We start from the raw sequence: 16,270 nt of genomic DNA, 5'->3' as shown, positions 1-16,270 counted from the left end.
AGACTCATATATGTATACATACATATATATGTATGTATATATTATATATTAGTTGATAAAACTTGTTTCAAAGCGAATGATTTTGCAGCTTTCATTCAAAAAGTTGTAGAAGCGTTATCATATGAGAAGCTCTGCTGTGAAATATGTAAATAATAATTGGACATGTGTGTTTGAGTGACATAAAATTGAATTGATATGAATATATTATAATATTTATAAAGAGCTAAGCTTTTTATATTGTAATAAAAAGCTTGAAACATAAAGACAAAATATGTTAAAAGTTGATCCACTTCGAGATTCCCTACTTTTTTTTTTAAAGAAAAAAACAAAGAAACTTTAAATTTACAGAAGAATGTTTATTATCATTCGAAATAACTTTCTGTGGCATTTATTTTTTGATGATTATCTCTTTCAAATGTTGGCCGCGGCTACGTCTCAGATGGTCCATCTGTTGAGTCCAATTTTCGACGACCCGTTCGAGCATTTCCTCTGGTAACTGGCGTATGACACGCGTGATGTTTTGCTCCAAGGCCTAAATCGTAGCGGAATTGTCCGCATAGACCTTACGACTTTACATATTCTCACAGGAAGAAGTCTAACGGTGTGATATCACACAATTTTGGTGGCCAATCGACCGGCCCAAAACGTGAAATTGTCTGCTCACCGAAGTGTTCTCTCAATAAATCCATTGATTGATGCGATGTGTGGAAAGTGGCACCGTCTTGTTGATACCAAATGTCGCCGAGATTATGAGCTTTAATTTCATGCATCAAATAGTCGGTCGCGATAACGGTCGCCATAGACGGTTACGTTCTCACCGGCATCATTTTTGAAGTAATATGGATCGATGCATCCATCGGCGCACAAACCACACAAATGCGCTGAGTTCTTGTGTGAAACGGCAACTCTTGACTCTTCTTTAAATTTAAGAAGTGACATGGGTTTCTTCGGGCAAAAAACAGCCTTTTTTCAACAATTTTTCGCATTTAAAAAATAAAATTTTTTATTAGAATTTTTTATTGTTTCAAACAGACACTATTAACAAAGAAATTTTAAAATTTTTGGAAAAAATATTTTAATCTCGGCCATTGCGACGCCATTTGCGCTGACCCCTCGGACAAAAGATGCGACCTTGTTGGCAGGATAACTCCTTACAGGATCATGTAAAGTTAGAAAAATACTTAGAACTTCGACAACGAAAAAAACTGAAAATTGGATTTTTGGCAGACATTTTTACAAAAAAAAAAAATGAAAATTTCGCGACATTTTTTTTTCAAATAGTTGTAATCGAAAAAAAATCCTTCGTCCAAGTCTTTGAGAATTGTATCTCAAAGATCTGTGTAAAATTTCATGAAGACCGGTTGAGCAATTCCCCAGAAATCTTGCCAACCGACTTCAATAACACAGTTTCGAGAAACACGCATTTAAAGACGGCGCACTTGGCCTAGCTATCCTCGAGCGCACAAGTTCTCAAGGCTGTATCTTCGAAACTATTACTCGAATCAACAAAAAAATTCGATTTTTTAAACCTGTAAACACATAAGAACATATGCCAAACTCACTTAAAATATAATTTCTAAATTATATAAAACTTTCCATTATCCTTTAAAATAGTTTTTAGAAAATCCAACAATTAATAATAAATTAAAAGCTTCATGCATTTTAAATTGTTGAAGTTTATTTGCTTTTGCGGAATAAACAAGTATAAATTTCTGTAGGAACCAAAATTTGTTTGCTCATGAGGCATGCATATGTATACATATATTCTTGCAATATTTGCGTATATTCTCAAGCTCAGAACCGCACTATATATATATATATATATATATAATACATACATATATATACATATATATATATAAATACATACAACATACATATATATATATCTGTCCAATTTCTGCATTTCTGTGGCTGTTTATATTATTCTTTAGCTGACCTTGACTTAATTCACATCCATATGCATACATGCATACATACTTATGTATGTATCTATGTGTAAGTAAACATAATTTGTTTATCTGCGGCCATTTGAGTTTGTTTACATTCAATTTAATAGTTGCCATTGCTGCAGATGTTTTACCTTTCAATTAATAATACTTTTAATTCCTTTCAAAAATAATTTGCTTTTACCTTATTTACTGGCAATGGCTTTGGATATTTTGCACCGGTTGTTTGAGTGTCTGGCTGTGCTCTCGAAAGCGATTTGAGTGATGTTCTGTTTATTTTCTTGTTTATTGTGTGTGGCTGTTCTTAATGGAGATGACATCAGTTATTAGTTGAGTGTTTCAGAGTTGAACCAAAAATATGCCGGTGTTTGTGGGTTGTGGTTTTTCAGTGAAAAATTTCTGTTTATGATGACCAAACTCGAAATTATTTTGACGAAATTTTTTTTATATTATTTGCATATTTTTTACGGTTTTAGGTAGGTTGATTACTCTAATTCCTAAAATAAAAAAAAAAAAAATTACAGAGAAAAAATACTTGTATAGATTTTATTAATTCCAAATATATATATATATTTTTTTTTGAGAAAAAATATAAATTTTTATTTTACTTTACCACAAAACTTACTCCTGTCCAACCTTGCTGGTCCATTTCAAATATAATAAAACATAGCTCGATTTTTATCTCTTAAAATATATAATTGGAGGTAAGTGAAATGATTTGAGTTCTCAGAGCTTCATATTTTCGTACTCTTTATTGCAATCATTAGATTTTGCTCTATAAACTTATAATTTGTTAATATACGAGCGTTAAAGATTGTGTAAGATCTCTGGTCATTAATCCACCAGTCTTATTCCAAAGATAGACTAGACTATCAAACACTTCCTAATACGGAGATAATATCTATATTTTTTTAATATTTCCAAATCCTTAACTTCACTGGATTTTTTTAGCATGGCAACACTTCTATGTTATATATAATATACATATTTTTTTGGAGTACATTCCGAAGTCCTGGTGAACACGGGGTCGTACGAACTTTGCCACTAGAATAAAGTCTTTTCTAAAAAATATAAAATATAAATAAAGTCTTTTTAAAAAATCAAGATGAAGAAAATATCTTTGAATAGAACCTCAACTATTCAAAGATATTTACTTCATCTTGATTTTTTTAAATGCTGGATATCAGAAGGAATCAGATATAAAAATCTATCAGCTCATTTCCAAGAATTCTAAATCACAGAACCTGTAGGTCTTCAGTTGACCAGCTCCATAATCTTAAGCTTCTTTGATACTGGATATTGGAATGGGATCAGTCACAAGTGGTTTGTCAGCTTACTTTATACAATTTATATTCTCACAATTATTCCTTTAGATGTTGTCGATAGTTTTGGTGATACTCAAATCTTTAAAGAAATTTATATTGAATTCTTATAATGGACATGTTTGGTTCACCACTCTATTACGAATATGCTCTACTTTGGTCTAGAAAATCAATGATGTTTATCTCAATATTAAGGACTTTATGTACAACAAAATGGTATATACAGTCTGATTATGCCATTCTCTGTTATTTATACCAGTTGCTTGTTCGATTCTCCACTCTGCTAGGAATACGCTCTACTTTGGTCTATAAAATCTATAACGTTTATCTCAATATTAGAGATTTTATGTGCACCGAAAAAGGTCATTATGCCATTCTATGCTATTTATACCAGTTACTTGTTCGATTCACCACTCTCCAAGTATCAAATTCATGTACACCAAAATGGTATTTACAGTTTGATTATGTCATTCTATGTTATTTATACCAGTTACTTGACCGACACCATTCGATTAGACTACACTTTACAAAGCGCTGATGTAGTATCCTCTAGAATTTTTGTGCTGACATTTAATTCATAATGTTCTTACAAATTTTGCGCTTAAATCAAGAATTCAAGCAATTTTCAAAAAAAAATATTATTTTTTATTGTAATTATTGTGGAGGCGAAGTAGTTCGTAGTAAATAGTATTAAATGAATATGTACTTTAAATTACAACTATGTACCTCTTGCAACTCTGTATTCCTTTTCTATATTCTCTTTTGTTACATCCTTTTATAAACTGTAAAGACATGTTTATCCATATTGAATAAATTCAGTCGTTATTTAACCTTAAACCTTCTCGGACCATCAGTAATCTAAACCACAACGGCTCGAGGCCTCTCAAACCAGCAGTATACATGCTCCAAGGCGAAACCAATTAAACTGAACAACATGCCGAAACCCCATACATAGAAGGGACCCTGCAATATGCGCATATTTAACACCACTTTCTCCTCCACATCGTCGGCGCTATCAACTTCCTTCGGCTCGAAATTCAGATCATGCGGCAATTCATTACGAAACTCCTCCAAATTGGGTGAATGCCCATTATTGCGCTGATGCAGAGCATTACGCGACCAATACTCGAAAATACCACTTTCCAAAACACGACTCTCGAACTGCTCGAACTTGTAGCGAAACGGCGAACCCTTCGGCAACAAATACGTCTGCGGCATGGCATGCAAATGCTGTTTGACCACATGAAATCGCGGACGCCTGCGTTCTGCATCGTAAGTCTTCACCAATAAATCCTTCGCAGTTTCACCGCGCAGCAGAAATGCGACACGCCAATGTTTCCGCTTGCTTAACGGCACCGCAAATTGAAATGAGGAGAATTGCAGCGGCAAATGCACGCCATGCTGCTCGATAGTGCGCCAATGCGCTGGCTTCAGCGCCGGTTCTATGGCCGTGAATATATTTTGTACACCAAATATGGGCACATTCAGGGTATGCAAATCGTCCAATCGATCGATTTCCGGATAGTATGAGGCATGTACGAAAATACTCTCGACTTTGGCGAAATAGATGCTGGTCATCACGTAATTGAAGAGTATCCAAGCCATCAGAAATGTGCGCAATGTATTTGTGTTGGAGAAATGATCGACGGGCACGCCGAGTTGCACCTTCCAGAAGATTTCGATCAAATCATACCAGCGAGCGTCTTTCATTTTCTCCACATTACGTAAACTTTCAATGGTCCACTTGAGCAGAGCGAATGCGCCAATAATTAGAAAGAAAAATACCAGCAAAGCGCGCCACAATGCATCCGTGTAGGCGTAGACGAAGATCAGATAGGCGGGAAACATTTCTGCCGCCGGTACTACCACGTATAGGATGCGTTTCAAGTAGGGGTACAAGGTCTCAATGTGCTCGACGGCACAGGGCAACACGAACTGTGCGTTGAAGTTGACGTGCGTCGAGCCGGCGATTAGATCGCGCAGCACACCCGTGAAGGTGCCATTATCCAGGCAGGCGCCGTAGTTCTCGTTGTCCGCTGGTGCTACATATTTCACGGTTGCATTTAATTGCAACACCAGACTACTCGCCATTAAACCGTCCACGCCACTATAGCCCACTTGTGGCTGGGGTTTAGGCACGGCGCGTAAAAAGTCTCTGAACATTGAGATGCGCAGCTGATAGTGTTGCAGATTCTTCAATTTATCGTAGAAGTATGGTTCACCCAAGAGCCGACGCTTTACGACAAATCCCGCGGCTGTGAACGGCTCAAAGGTGTAAATCGCTGTGGCGCTTGTTACAGCGATCGCATCCAAGATTTGTTTGGACCAAACAGCTTTGAATAGTTGTTGCAATTGCGCCTCTTCAGCATTTCTCCAAACGAAAATATATTTATGATATTGCTTGCGCTGTTGTTTCGCGTTTAGCATGTCGGTGATCCACTTAATGTGGGTGGCATTGTGTCCAGCTATGCTGAAGACACTCAGGCTATCATAGCCGCGCGAGAGTTCTTTTTTATAGTTCTCTAACTGCAGCCTAAAGCTTGGCAGTTTCGCCATACAAGCGTGTAATTTGTGTTCCAAATGATACAGGGTGTCCTTTTGTTTACCATGGTTGATATATACGAAATTGACGCGTGCATCCACTTGTGCGGCAATATGGCACACTCTTCGGCTCAAGGCGTCATAATCGTTTGGTGCAATTAAATTAAAATGTGATTGCGTACGAGTTCTAGTGGCTATTACGAGGATTTTGCTGATTAGTAGCACTACGACTAAGCGCGCGTAAAACATTTTTGTCAGTGAAGCATGTTTTCAAAACTTTTTGCTGGAGAGCTTGACGGCTGAGTGCAATTAGCTAAGCAAATAATAAATAAAGCGAAAATTGGCGAGTAAACACAATCAGCGTTAATTAATTTTTTCAGTTTATTCAACATCATCCTAAATGTAGGCAACAATTTATTGCTGACAACTGAGCGTGGCCTACAATTAGGCGTTAGAATAATTTTTTCTACGATTAATGATCTTTATACTAATATATCTTTTTCGTTTTGTGAAAAAAAAGATTCGAGATCCCGAAAAATTTCGGGACGTTAATTCTTTTAATTAAATCTTACAAAATTCTATCAGGAGATTCAGCACGTCAGACCTCGATGTCACAATTTTACATTTTACACTATCGATTTAGATTCAGAGTCTCAGACCTCTATGTCAGAACTTTCCATTTCGCATTATTGATTTTTGTAAAGAAATGTATTCGGACTTTCGAAAATTTTCGGAACAATTCGTACAAATTGTTAGCCACAAATATGACCTGTGCTTATACTTGTATACTTACTACAGTTATGCAAATTATTAAAATGCTTTTGCCTGCGACTCAAATCGTATTTTGGGATTTGGAAACGATAATATTGGTATTTTGAAAAATTCATTTAATTTACAAAAAATTTTTTGGGAAAAATAGTTTTTTTCACCAACTTGTTCAGCAAGAAAAACGACTTCAAGGCAATAAAACGGGACTGATTAAAAAAATCGGGATTTCGGGAATGTTCTTTGACTACTTTTTTCAAATTTTTCTATAAAAATTTGTTTTTTGAATTCATTTTTCGATAAATTATTTCGGGATCCCGAAATTACAAACGGGATTCAATATAAAAGTTCGGAATTTCTGACTTTATTATACCTTAACGATGTTTAATTAATTTTTTTGTAGTTATTTGTAAATAAGTAGTTACATTGTTTCATGGACATATTTCGGGATCCCGAATCTACTTCATAAAAAATGCCGGATTTCTGAATATTTTAAGCCCTAATAACATCAAATTTTTTTTTGTTGTTATTTCTGAAATAATTGATATTAGACTTTAGAGATTTAATGGAAATATTATTTCGGGTTTCCGAATCTACTTCATAAAAAATGTGGATTTCAGGATTGCATATCGTACTACCTTGTTTAGTTTTTTTTTTGTAGTTTTTCTGAAATAAATGGTTTTTTGAACTAGTAATTCGATTAATTATTTCGGGATCCCGAATTTACTAACGGAATATACAAAACATAATAATATAATAAAATTTCGGGATTTCGGAATTTTGTGTGCTATAACGCTCTTATTTATTTATTGTAATGCTACAACGTTCTTTAATTTCTTTTTTGTAGTTCGTGATCCCGAATCTACAAATTCCATTAGAAAAAATTGTTATTTCGGGATTACATATCGTAATAGCATATAATCTTTAATTGGTTTTTGGTAACTTTTTTAAAATAAATAAATTGTTTTTCGACTGTTAAAGAATATATTATTGCGGGATCCCGAATCTATAGTTGTGATTCCACAGACAAATTTGTGATTTCGTAATTGCATTAGCTATCAAGTTCTTTTAATTTATTTTTTGTAGTTGTTTTCTGAAGTAATTGTCTTTTGACCTTTTCATGCATATAATATTTCGGGATCCCGAATTTTCCACCGGAAATTTGGCATTTCGGGTTTGTACAAAATGTAAATGATAGTTTTTACAGAAATAAATTGTTTTTGGACTGTCAATATAAATATTATTTCGGGATCCCGAATCACAATTTTCCTGAAATCAGTCGTTACCGACCTTATTTTTGCTCTAATCGACATTTACAACTGCATATGCCAGTTTAAGAGCATTTTATTGGCTGTTGCTTCAAATGCCTTGGTACTAACGCTAAAACTACTGAGTATATCTGTGAACCCACAGACGACACACCCTGGTTTCTGAAGTATTCTATGGTTTTCTGCAATTAGTGGTTAACACAACATTTTATTTATTTTTTATTAAAAGTTATAAATTAATTAAGACAAACAGTCACTTAGGGTATAGTAGGAACCACATATCAAGTTGGTTAGTTGCTTAATTTGTTATGCGTGTAAACACACCCTTCTGCCGCCATTTGTTTACATTGCTAATGAAGCGTCCTGCCAAAGCCCTATAAAACCAATTAGTATGGGACACATTACAATACTTTTCGTTAATCGTAAAAATGTTTTACCTCAAACTAGTCACATTGCTCTTGATTCCCGAAATCTGCACGGCGACTATCGCTTATCGTTTGGAGGCTTGGAATGCAAAGCTGCCGTTCGCGCACACTGATGACTTACTGCTGGCGCATAAAGCGTGTGAAATCGCTACGAAATATGATGCCTACATCTACACAGTGTACACTGGCGCGCAGCAGGATAACACCACATACGATTTGGAATTGAATTTATTGAAATGTCTGGCTGAGTTGCCCACACACGTCACACCGCTCAAGGCATTGGCCAAAGAGCCACAACGACGCTACAACAGCTTCAGCGTCTTTATGTTATCCACGAGCGCTGTCGCGCATACCGACTATCTGGAGCGAATTGTCAGCGCGTTGAATGAGAAACAAATGCGTAAACATTTTCACAAATACGTCTTCATTTGGCGAAATGCACAAATCACACAATTGCATGGACTGCTCGCCGCCGTGTGGCAGCGTAAGATACTAAACGCCGTTGTCATAACCGATGCGCAACACATTTACACTTTCGAGCCATACACCGCAACGGGTTTCGCGCTGAAACGCATCACCGATGGACAGTATTTCTACGATAAGCTGAGAAATCTACACAAACACCAACTACGCATCACAATGTTTGAGGATTCCTTGCGCGCCATACCGCGTGAACGCGCCGCCGATGGTTATAACGGCGTAGACGGTTTGCTCGCGAGCAATATTGTGTCGTATCTCAATGCGTCGGCGAATTACACGCAACCCGCTGATAACGAGAATTATGGCGTTTGCTTGCCGAACGGCTCGTTTACGGGCGTACTGCACGAGCTGATTGTCGGCGCGGCCGATGTGAGTTTCAATGCGCGCTTTACGCTGCCTTGCGGTGCGGCGCAGGTGGAAGCGCTCTATCCATACTTTAAGCGCAAATTGTATTTGGTTGTGCCGGCGGCGGAAATGCAGCCGGAGTATTTGATTTTCATCAAAGCGTTCACGTGTACGCTTTGGCTGTTGTTGGCATTGAATTTCTTTGCGGTTACCGCCATCTTTGCGCTGCTCAAACGCTATGCGGAACATTTGCCGCATGCGGTGCGTATGAAACATGATCGTTGGTATGAGCTCATCGAAATGTTTCTGCAAACCCAATTGGGCGAACCAGTGGCCGGGTTCTCGCGCATCAGTTCGTTGCGTCAATTTCTCATCGCTTGGATTTACTTCAGTTATGTGGTGACCACAATCTATTTCGGCAAGTTGGAGAGCAGTTTTGTGCATCCGAGTTACGAGGCGGAATTGGACTCACTGGATGAACTGGTGAATTTGGATGTGCCCATCATTGGCGTGCATACGCTCTTCACAACGGTGCAGCCAGCGCTGAAAGCGGCACACTGGCGTGAGATTGAAAAGCGCGCCGTGTCTTTGCCATTGTACTTCTCCTCCTTCCTTTACGCGGTGCCGTTCGGTGTGCGCAAGAACTGGCGTGTTGCCTTTCTGTTGCGTGGTGAGGCGGCGAAAGATTTCTTGATAAAAACCTACGATGTGCAGCGGCGACGTCCGCGATTTCACGTGGTCAAGGAATATTTGCGTTCCATGCCGCAGGAGTATATATTGGCCAAAGGTTCGCCATTTCGTTATAAGTTTCAGTTATTTCAAGCTGCCGTATTTGAGAGCGGTCTCCTCGAGTACTGGAATAGTAATGCATTGCGCTACTCGAGCCAACGTGAATTTCACGAAGTTGAGGAGTTCTACGAGGAGTTACCGAACGACTTGGATTTCGATTTGAGCGAAATAACGAGCAACGATGGCGGCAATGCGGATCGTACTCGTAGACATGTTGTGCTGAGCATGCATATACTGCAGGGCGCATTCTACTTGTGGGGTCTCGGTATATTGTTCAGCATACTGGGTTTTGTTGTGGAATATGCCTACTGGTGGTATAGAAAGAGAACGATGAAGCAGTAGTTTTTGGAAATTTTATGGAATTGTTAGAAAATTTTTATTCAAATTTGTCGAATTTTTTTTATAAATTTGTAGAATATTTTTTGAAAATTTGTGGAATTTTGAGATATTGTAGTTTTTTTTTTTCTTGAAATTTTTGAAATTTTGTAGAATTTTTGAAATTTCGTAGCATTTTTGAAAATTTGTAGATTTTTTTTTTAATTTGTAGAATATTTTTGAAAATTTGTAGATTTTTAGAAATATTTTAGAATTTGTGAAAATTTGTAGAATTTTTGAAAATTTTTGAAATTTTACAGAATTTTTGAAAATGTGTACTATTTTTGAAAATTTGTAGAATTTGTGAAATATTGTAGAATTTTTGAAAATTTGTAGAGTTTTTGAAATTTTGTAGAAGTTTTGAAATTTCGTAGCATGTTTGAAAATTTGTACAATTTTTTTTTAATTTGTAAAATATTTTTTTGAAAATTTGTAAAGTTTAAGAAAAATTTTATAATTTTTGAAAATTTGTAGAATTTTTGAAAAATTTTGAAATTATACAAAATTTTTGGAAATGTGTACTATTTTTGAAAATTTGTAGAATTTGTGAAATATTGTAGAATTTGTGAAATATTGGAGAATTTTTGAAAACTTGTAGAGTTTTTGAAATTTTGTAGAATTTTTGAAAATTTGTAGAGTTTTTGAAATTTTGTAGAATTCTTGAAATTTTGTAGAATTCTTGAAATTTTGTAGACTTTTTGAAATATTGCAGAGTTTTTTAGTAGATAAGCATTTGAACCCACTGAAGAAAAGAAATAATCTTTTTTCCAATTCAATTACATTTTTTGAAAATCCCAGACTGGCCTAACCCTGTAAGTTATAATTAAAATTTAATAAACTGCTGAGTGTGTGCCAGTCCTTAGATGCCCAAATATATGTATACTACCTTTCTATTCTACACTGCTTACTTGGTATTGCTATGAATTTTTATTCTACAAAATTTGTTTATAATTTTGACAAAATCGTTGTGAAATCTCGGCCGAAATACTTATTTTGTGCATTTCTAAATTTTAAGTGACGGTTATTAGAGAAAAAAGAAGAATTCAATAAAATGTCGTACAATAACAGCGGCATAGATTTCGATTACTTACTCACAAAAGATTTTCTGCTATTTCTCGACCTATGTCGCGATCCAAATCAGGTCTTCACGCCAAACTCCGACGAAAGTTGCCTGGCGCAACTGTGGCTGGACAAGTTGTGTCGTTACGATTGCGCCGATTTGGATGAGCGACGTTTGCGCAACATCTACATGAGCTATCTGTGCTGTTGCCTCATTGAGGGCGTATTGAAGGGACCCTTTTCAGATCAACCGCGCGACGGTCGTCTACAAATGGTGAATTTTAATGCAGTCAAAAAGCAACCGCTCTCCTGCCCGGTAGTGTGTCCAGGTGATTTGTAATTTATTTCGTAAAAATTACTGCGAGAATTCATAAAACAATTCCGTCTGCAGCCCGGACCACTTATAAGGGGTGTGAGGATCCCAAATCAAAACGTTTCTCAGACAATTGTGAACAACAATTGGGCAGCTGTTACAGCAGTGACAATGTCGGCAACAGTGTGGCCGCTGGCAGCAGCGTGGAGAGCAGTGTACATCGTGAAATTATGCGTTGCAGCACACCCGAGGTACGCTTCAGCACGGACATACAATGTGAACCGAGTGCGAATGGCATAAAGCGGCGCTCTTCGGGCAATGTCTTCAGCAATTATATGGTGCGTGAGATTATAACACCGAGCGCCTACAATACACTCTCATCGGAGTGTAGTATGCCATGTGACTGTTGCCAGGAGTACGATGCATTTGCGAATATGAAGGACACGTTTCGTCGGGATGTCATCGTACTGTTGAAGGCGATTGAGGCAGAGCTGAGCGGCTATGTCGGCAGCGGTTGCAATAAGTATTTGGAAAGTGAGCTATTGCGTTATAAGAGTTTCATAATGAATTTCTCGCATATCGCTCGCGTTCTAAACAAATTGAAATCGCAGTCGGCATTGCGCTCGTTCTTGCTCTTGAGTTTGCAAGATGATTTGATCAAGTTAATCAATGAACCGCTTTGAGTGTGTGTGTGTGGTAACTTCCTGATGAAAATTGTTTTTGTTGTTGTGTTTTCTAAATAAAGTGGTGATCGTGTACAAAAATGTTTGATTTGTCGTTGAAATCTAACTTTAGTGTCTAAAACAAGCCCGGTTTTCACGAAGAGAACTCACGACAGTCGGTTCCACGTAGTCGGTGTGGACCGAGTTTATATCCGGACAAGGGCTGACAACTCGCCAGCATTCTTCAACTATTTTTTGTTGCTGAAATGGGTTAACTTTTCGCAGATTTTGTTTGAACACTAAAAAACTTGGTTTATGATAGTCTAATGGGCCAATGAGCCACGCAAAGCCATTTTTGGACTTTAGCTGTACCAGATGGAGTGCCAACACGTAGTCCTTAAGGTGTCATGTTGTTATTGTTGCAAAGGATGTCTGGTCTAGTATGGGAAGGTTCAGATAAGTTGTCATCGGGGTCATCCAACGATAGGCCTCGGCAACGTTCTTTTTCGACGGTATTAGACCATTGGTGGTGGATTGACTCCAAGTACGCAATTAACAGAGAGGAAGTGGGTGAAAATGTTTATGGCTCCACTGTGAATGAATGGCTTTCAATGCATGTCTGAAGTTTTTTTACGTCCAAAATCAGGTCGGCGTATTGTTTTATGTCGTCGGCGTAGTTGAGGAAAGACCTCTTGATGCCCTTAGGAAGCGGTTAAGTTACAAGCAGTTGACTGCAGGGATGATTTCTACGAGAGGTGCTGCCTAGCACTGCCTCCAGAGTGTGACCAGTGGCGTTCCCACTATTTTTCTACAGTCACTTCTGTTGACTGACTGTAGGAACTTCGCGTATTATTAATTAATCGCCGTACACATGACTTCTGCGGTTTTGCACCCCGGAAGATCGTTCTACCGCGTTTTGAACTTCACGGTATATCACTCTTGGCAATATCATATACTATATCGTTACCCTCGATGCCTTCGCGGTCTGGCAGCCATTAGAAGTGAAATCGCTTGTTCTTGGCGATATCTTTAATATACCAAAACATTTTGAACCGGATTTATTCATATAGTTGTCAATTGTATTCCCTGTAAAGATGTTTTTGTTTATTAAATTTCTTTCTGTCAAATTGGATGCTGACTTTCTGGTATAGTTTTTATTCGTCGAACTAACTCGTTAATCTTTAGTGCTTCCTTGAAACACCAAAGTTTGTGAACTATCAAAAGAAACATACTCTAATTCTAATTTAATGATTTTGAACGTAATTTTTCTTGGTATAAGACGTTGAAAAATGGTTTCACTATTTTGCGTTGCTCATTCTCCGATGTCAGTATTACTTTCCGACACCTTTCTTCCTTAACAAAGTTTTTGTAGCACAGTAAAAAGGGCTTCGAATTTAATCGGTGTTTCTATCTGTGATTCTTATGATTTTAAACATTACAGTGAAATATTTTATTGATGTCTTTTAATGCATCTAAATTAAACTTCGAAAACAAAAGACGAAATATTTTTTCTACACAAATAAATTGAAATAAGTATAACAAAAATAAAGTGAACACGAAGCATGAAATGTGATGACAGAAAAATTTGCATAATCTACAAAGTGATCCAACTTAAAAAGGAAGAAACGCCAATTGAAAACACCACAAAAGCCGATCGAAAGAGAGGCTTCCGCTACAGTGTGTTCAACATGTGCCTGAGTTTGAAGAACTTTTGCAACACTTGCCGAGGTTTGTATGACAAAATGTGATTTTGTAGTTATTTGTTATATTGTAAAGTATAAGAAAAATATATTTTGGAAAAATCAAATTTAGAAAAAGTCGTGCAATTTGCATCGAATAATTTTGGTTGGAAAAGTTATCGTGAAACCTGCTTGAAAACGGTCCTGATTTTAGGCGCAAACTAACGCTTAAACATCCACATTGGTTTTAGCTTACTCACGAACCGATTTCAATATTTAATACAGATGATGCTATCATTCTTATGATGTATTTAAAACTTAAAAAAATTTTCTCGTAGAAATTTGAAAATAAAGTTTTTTTTTGATAATGACTTTTTTTTTTAAATTTGCAGAATTTTTTGAAAGCTTGTAGAATTTTTGAAAGTCTGTAAAAATTTCGGAATATTGTAGAATTTTTGAAAATTTATGGAATTTTTTTTTGAACATTTTAAGAGTTCTTTGTAATTTTGTAGATATTTTTGGAAAAATTGTAGGTTATTTATTAAATTTGTAGTTTTTTTTTCAACTTGTTGATTTTTTTTTTTTTTGAAAATTTTGTAGATTTTTTTAAATCCATATATTCGAATTTTTAAAAATTTTAAATTTTAGCTTAAAAGTTTTTTTTATTTGTAGAATATATTTTAAAAATTTATAGAACTTTTGAAACATTGTTTTTTTAATTGTTTTTGGAATTTTTGAAATTTTGGAATTTGTTTTTTTGAAAATTTTTAGAACTTTTTTTAAATATTGAAATTTTTTAAATTTTTTTTTTTTTTTGTTGAATTTTTAGAATTTTAAATTTTTTGAAAATTGTAAATTTTTAAAATTTGTTGGCCTTTTTTGAAAATTGTTGAATTTTTGAAATTTGTAAATTTTTTGAAAATTTTTAGATTTTGGTTTTTAAAATTGTAGAATTTTTAAAATTTGTTGGCTTTTTTTTGAAAAATTGAAATTTTTGAATATTGTAGAAAATTTTGGAAAACTTCGTAGAATATTTGGAAGCTTGTTTTTTGAATATTGTAGAATTTTTGGAAAATTTTTAGAATTGTTTTTGAATAAAATGAAAGTTTGTAAAATTGTTTTGAAAATGGGACATTGTAGAATTTTTAAAAAATCATAAACTTTTTCAAAATTTTTAGATGTTTTTTTTTGAAATTTGGTAGATTTTTTTGGAAAACTTTTTTGTTTCTTTTTTTAATTTTTGGAATTTTTGAGATATTTTAAAATTTTTTAAATTTTGTAGTATTTTTGGAAACCTTGTTGATTTTTTTTATTTCCAGAATATATTTTTAAAAATTTGTAGAATTTTTGAAAAATTTTAAATTTTGTTTTATTTTAGTAATATTATAGAGTTTTTTAATACCTAAATTACTTTGAACCCACTAATGTTTTAATTTCCCTCTGTTCCTAGAAGTACTGAAGGTTTGTCTGAACATGTATACATACATATGTATGTATGTACATATTTAACTATATCTATAAAAATTTGTATATCAGACTCATAGTCGTCTGCAGCAAATTCTCTGTTATAAATAAATGCTTTTAATGCGTGCTTCTTCACATTGCAACATTGTTGATGTTAGATACATACATAAGTACCATATGTATTCGCGCTGCTCTCCGCTTTTACGCTCACTCGTGCGCCAACGTGGTATCTTCGCGCTTGGCGACAATTCTAAAATCACTTGAAAACATTTTTCTTTCCAGTTTGCGTGCGCGTGTTGTGCGAAATTTCGCGCATAGAAAATATTCGAATACTTTCCTTGGAAACTTTCACTGCTTTCTTTTGTTGCTATTCGCCACGAAACGATGCTGTGAACTTTCTACCATGAACAGCGCATTCTTTGCGCTTTAAATTTAGCAACAGCCGAAATACTAGCGAATTTTAGTTCCACACAAGTGCACATATTTATTTATAGTTTCGAAATATTTCAGAACTATGCACAACACACGGATTTTATTTGAATTCCAAACCTGTTAATACGCAATATTAATTTTTGCTCTTGCATGAAACTATAATAAATTATAAAATTAATTCGGAATGTCGCAATTAGTTATAAAATGTGTGTCGTTTAGCTGCGCTGTTCATATACACGTGTTTGTATGAAGTACCCAGTAGGAAATTTAATTGGCAATATCCATAAATACAGCTTTTAAGGAGACAGGTGTGACAGCGAAGCCTTTTTTTGGCAATTTGAAAAGGCCTACTGTATTTTTTTTTTATGTTAAGGGTATAGTCATAACAAACTATTTGACATA

At 35.4% G+C, this 16,270-nt stretch overlaps 3 protein-coding genes across 3 annotated transcripts in view; all 3 read left to right on the top strand.

Moving 5' to 3' along the window:
* The window catches only part of LOC126763632 (uncharacterized), a 191,733-nt gene that overhangs the window by 108,432 nt on the left and 67,031 nt on the right, over positions 1-16,270 (top strand).
* On the top strand, positions 8,274-10,226 carry LOC126761551 (uncharacterized). Its single transcript, XM_050477851.1, has one exon. The coding sequence runs from the start codon at positions 8,274-8,276 to the stop codon at positions 10,224-10,226; it is 1,953 nt and encodes a 650-aa protein (XP_050333808.1).
* On the top strand, positions 11,216-12,314 carry LOC126763651 (uncharacterized). The gene is made up of 2 exons (XM_050481363.1): positions 11,216-11,647; positions 11,710-12,314. The coding sequence occupies exons 1-2, from the start codon at positions 11,311-11,313 to the stop codon at positions 12,312-12,314; spliced, it is 942 nt and encodes a 313-aa protein (XP_050337320.1). The 5' UTR covers positions 11,216-11,310.

Source organism: Bactrocera neohumeralis, chromosome 6, assembly GCF_024586455.1.
Source record: "Bactrocera neohumeralis isolate Rockhampton chromosome 6, APGP_CSIRO_Bneo_wtdbg2-racon-allhic-juicebox.fasta_v2, whole genome shotgun sequence".
Taxonomy (NCBI): Eukaryota; Metazoa; Arthropoda; class Insecta; order Diptera; family Tephritidae; genus Bactrocera; species Bactrocera neohumeralis.
The sequence above is the reverse complement of the archived record's forward strand: the minus strand, read 5'-3'. Positions and strand labels throughout refer to the sequence as shown.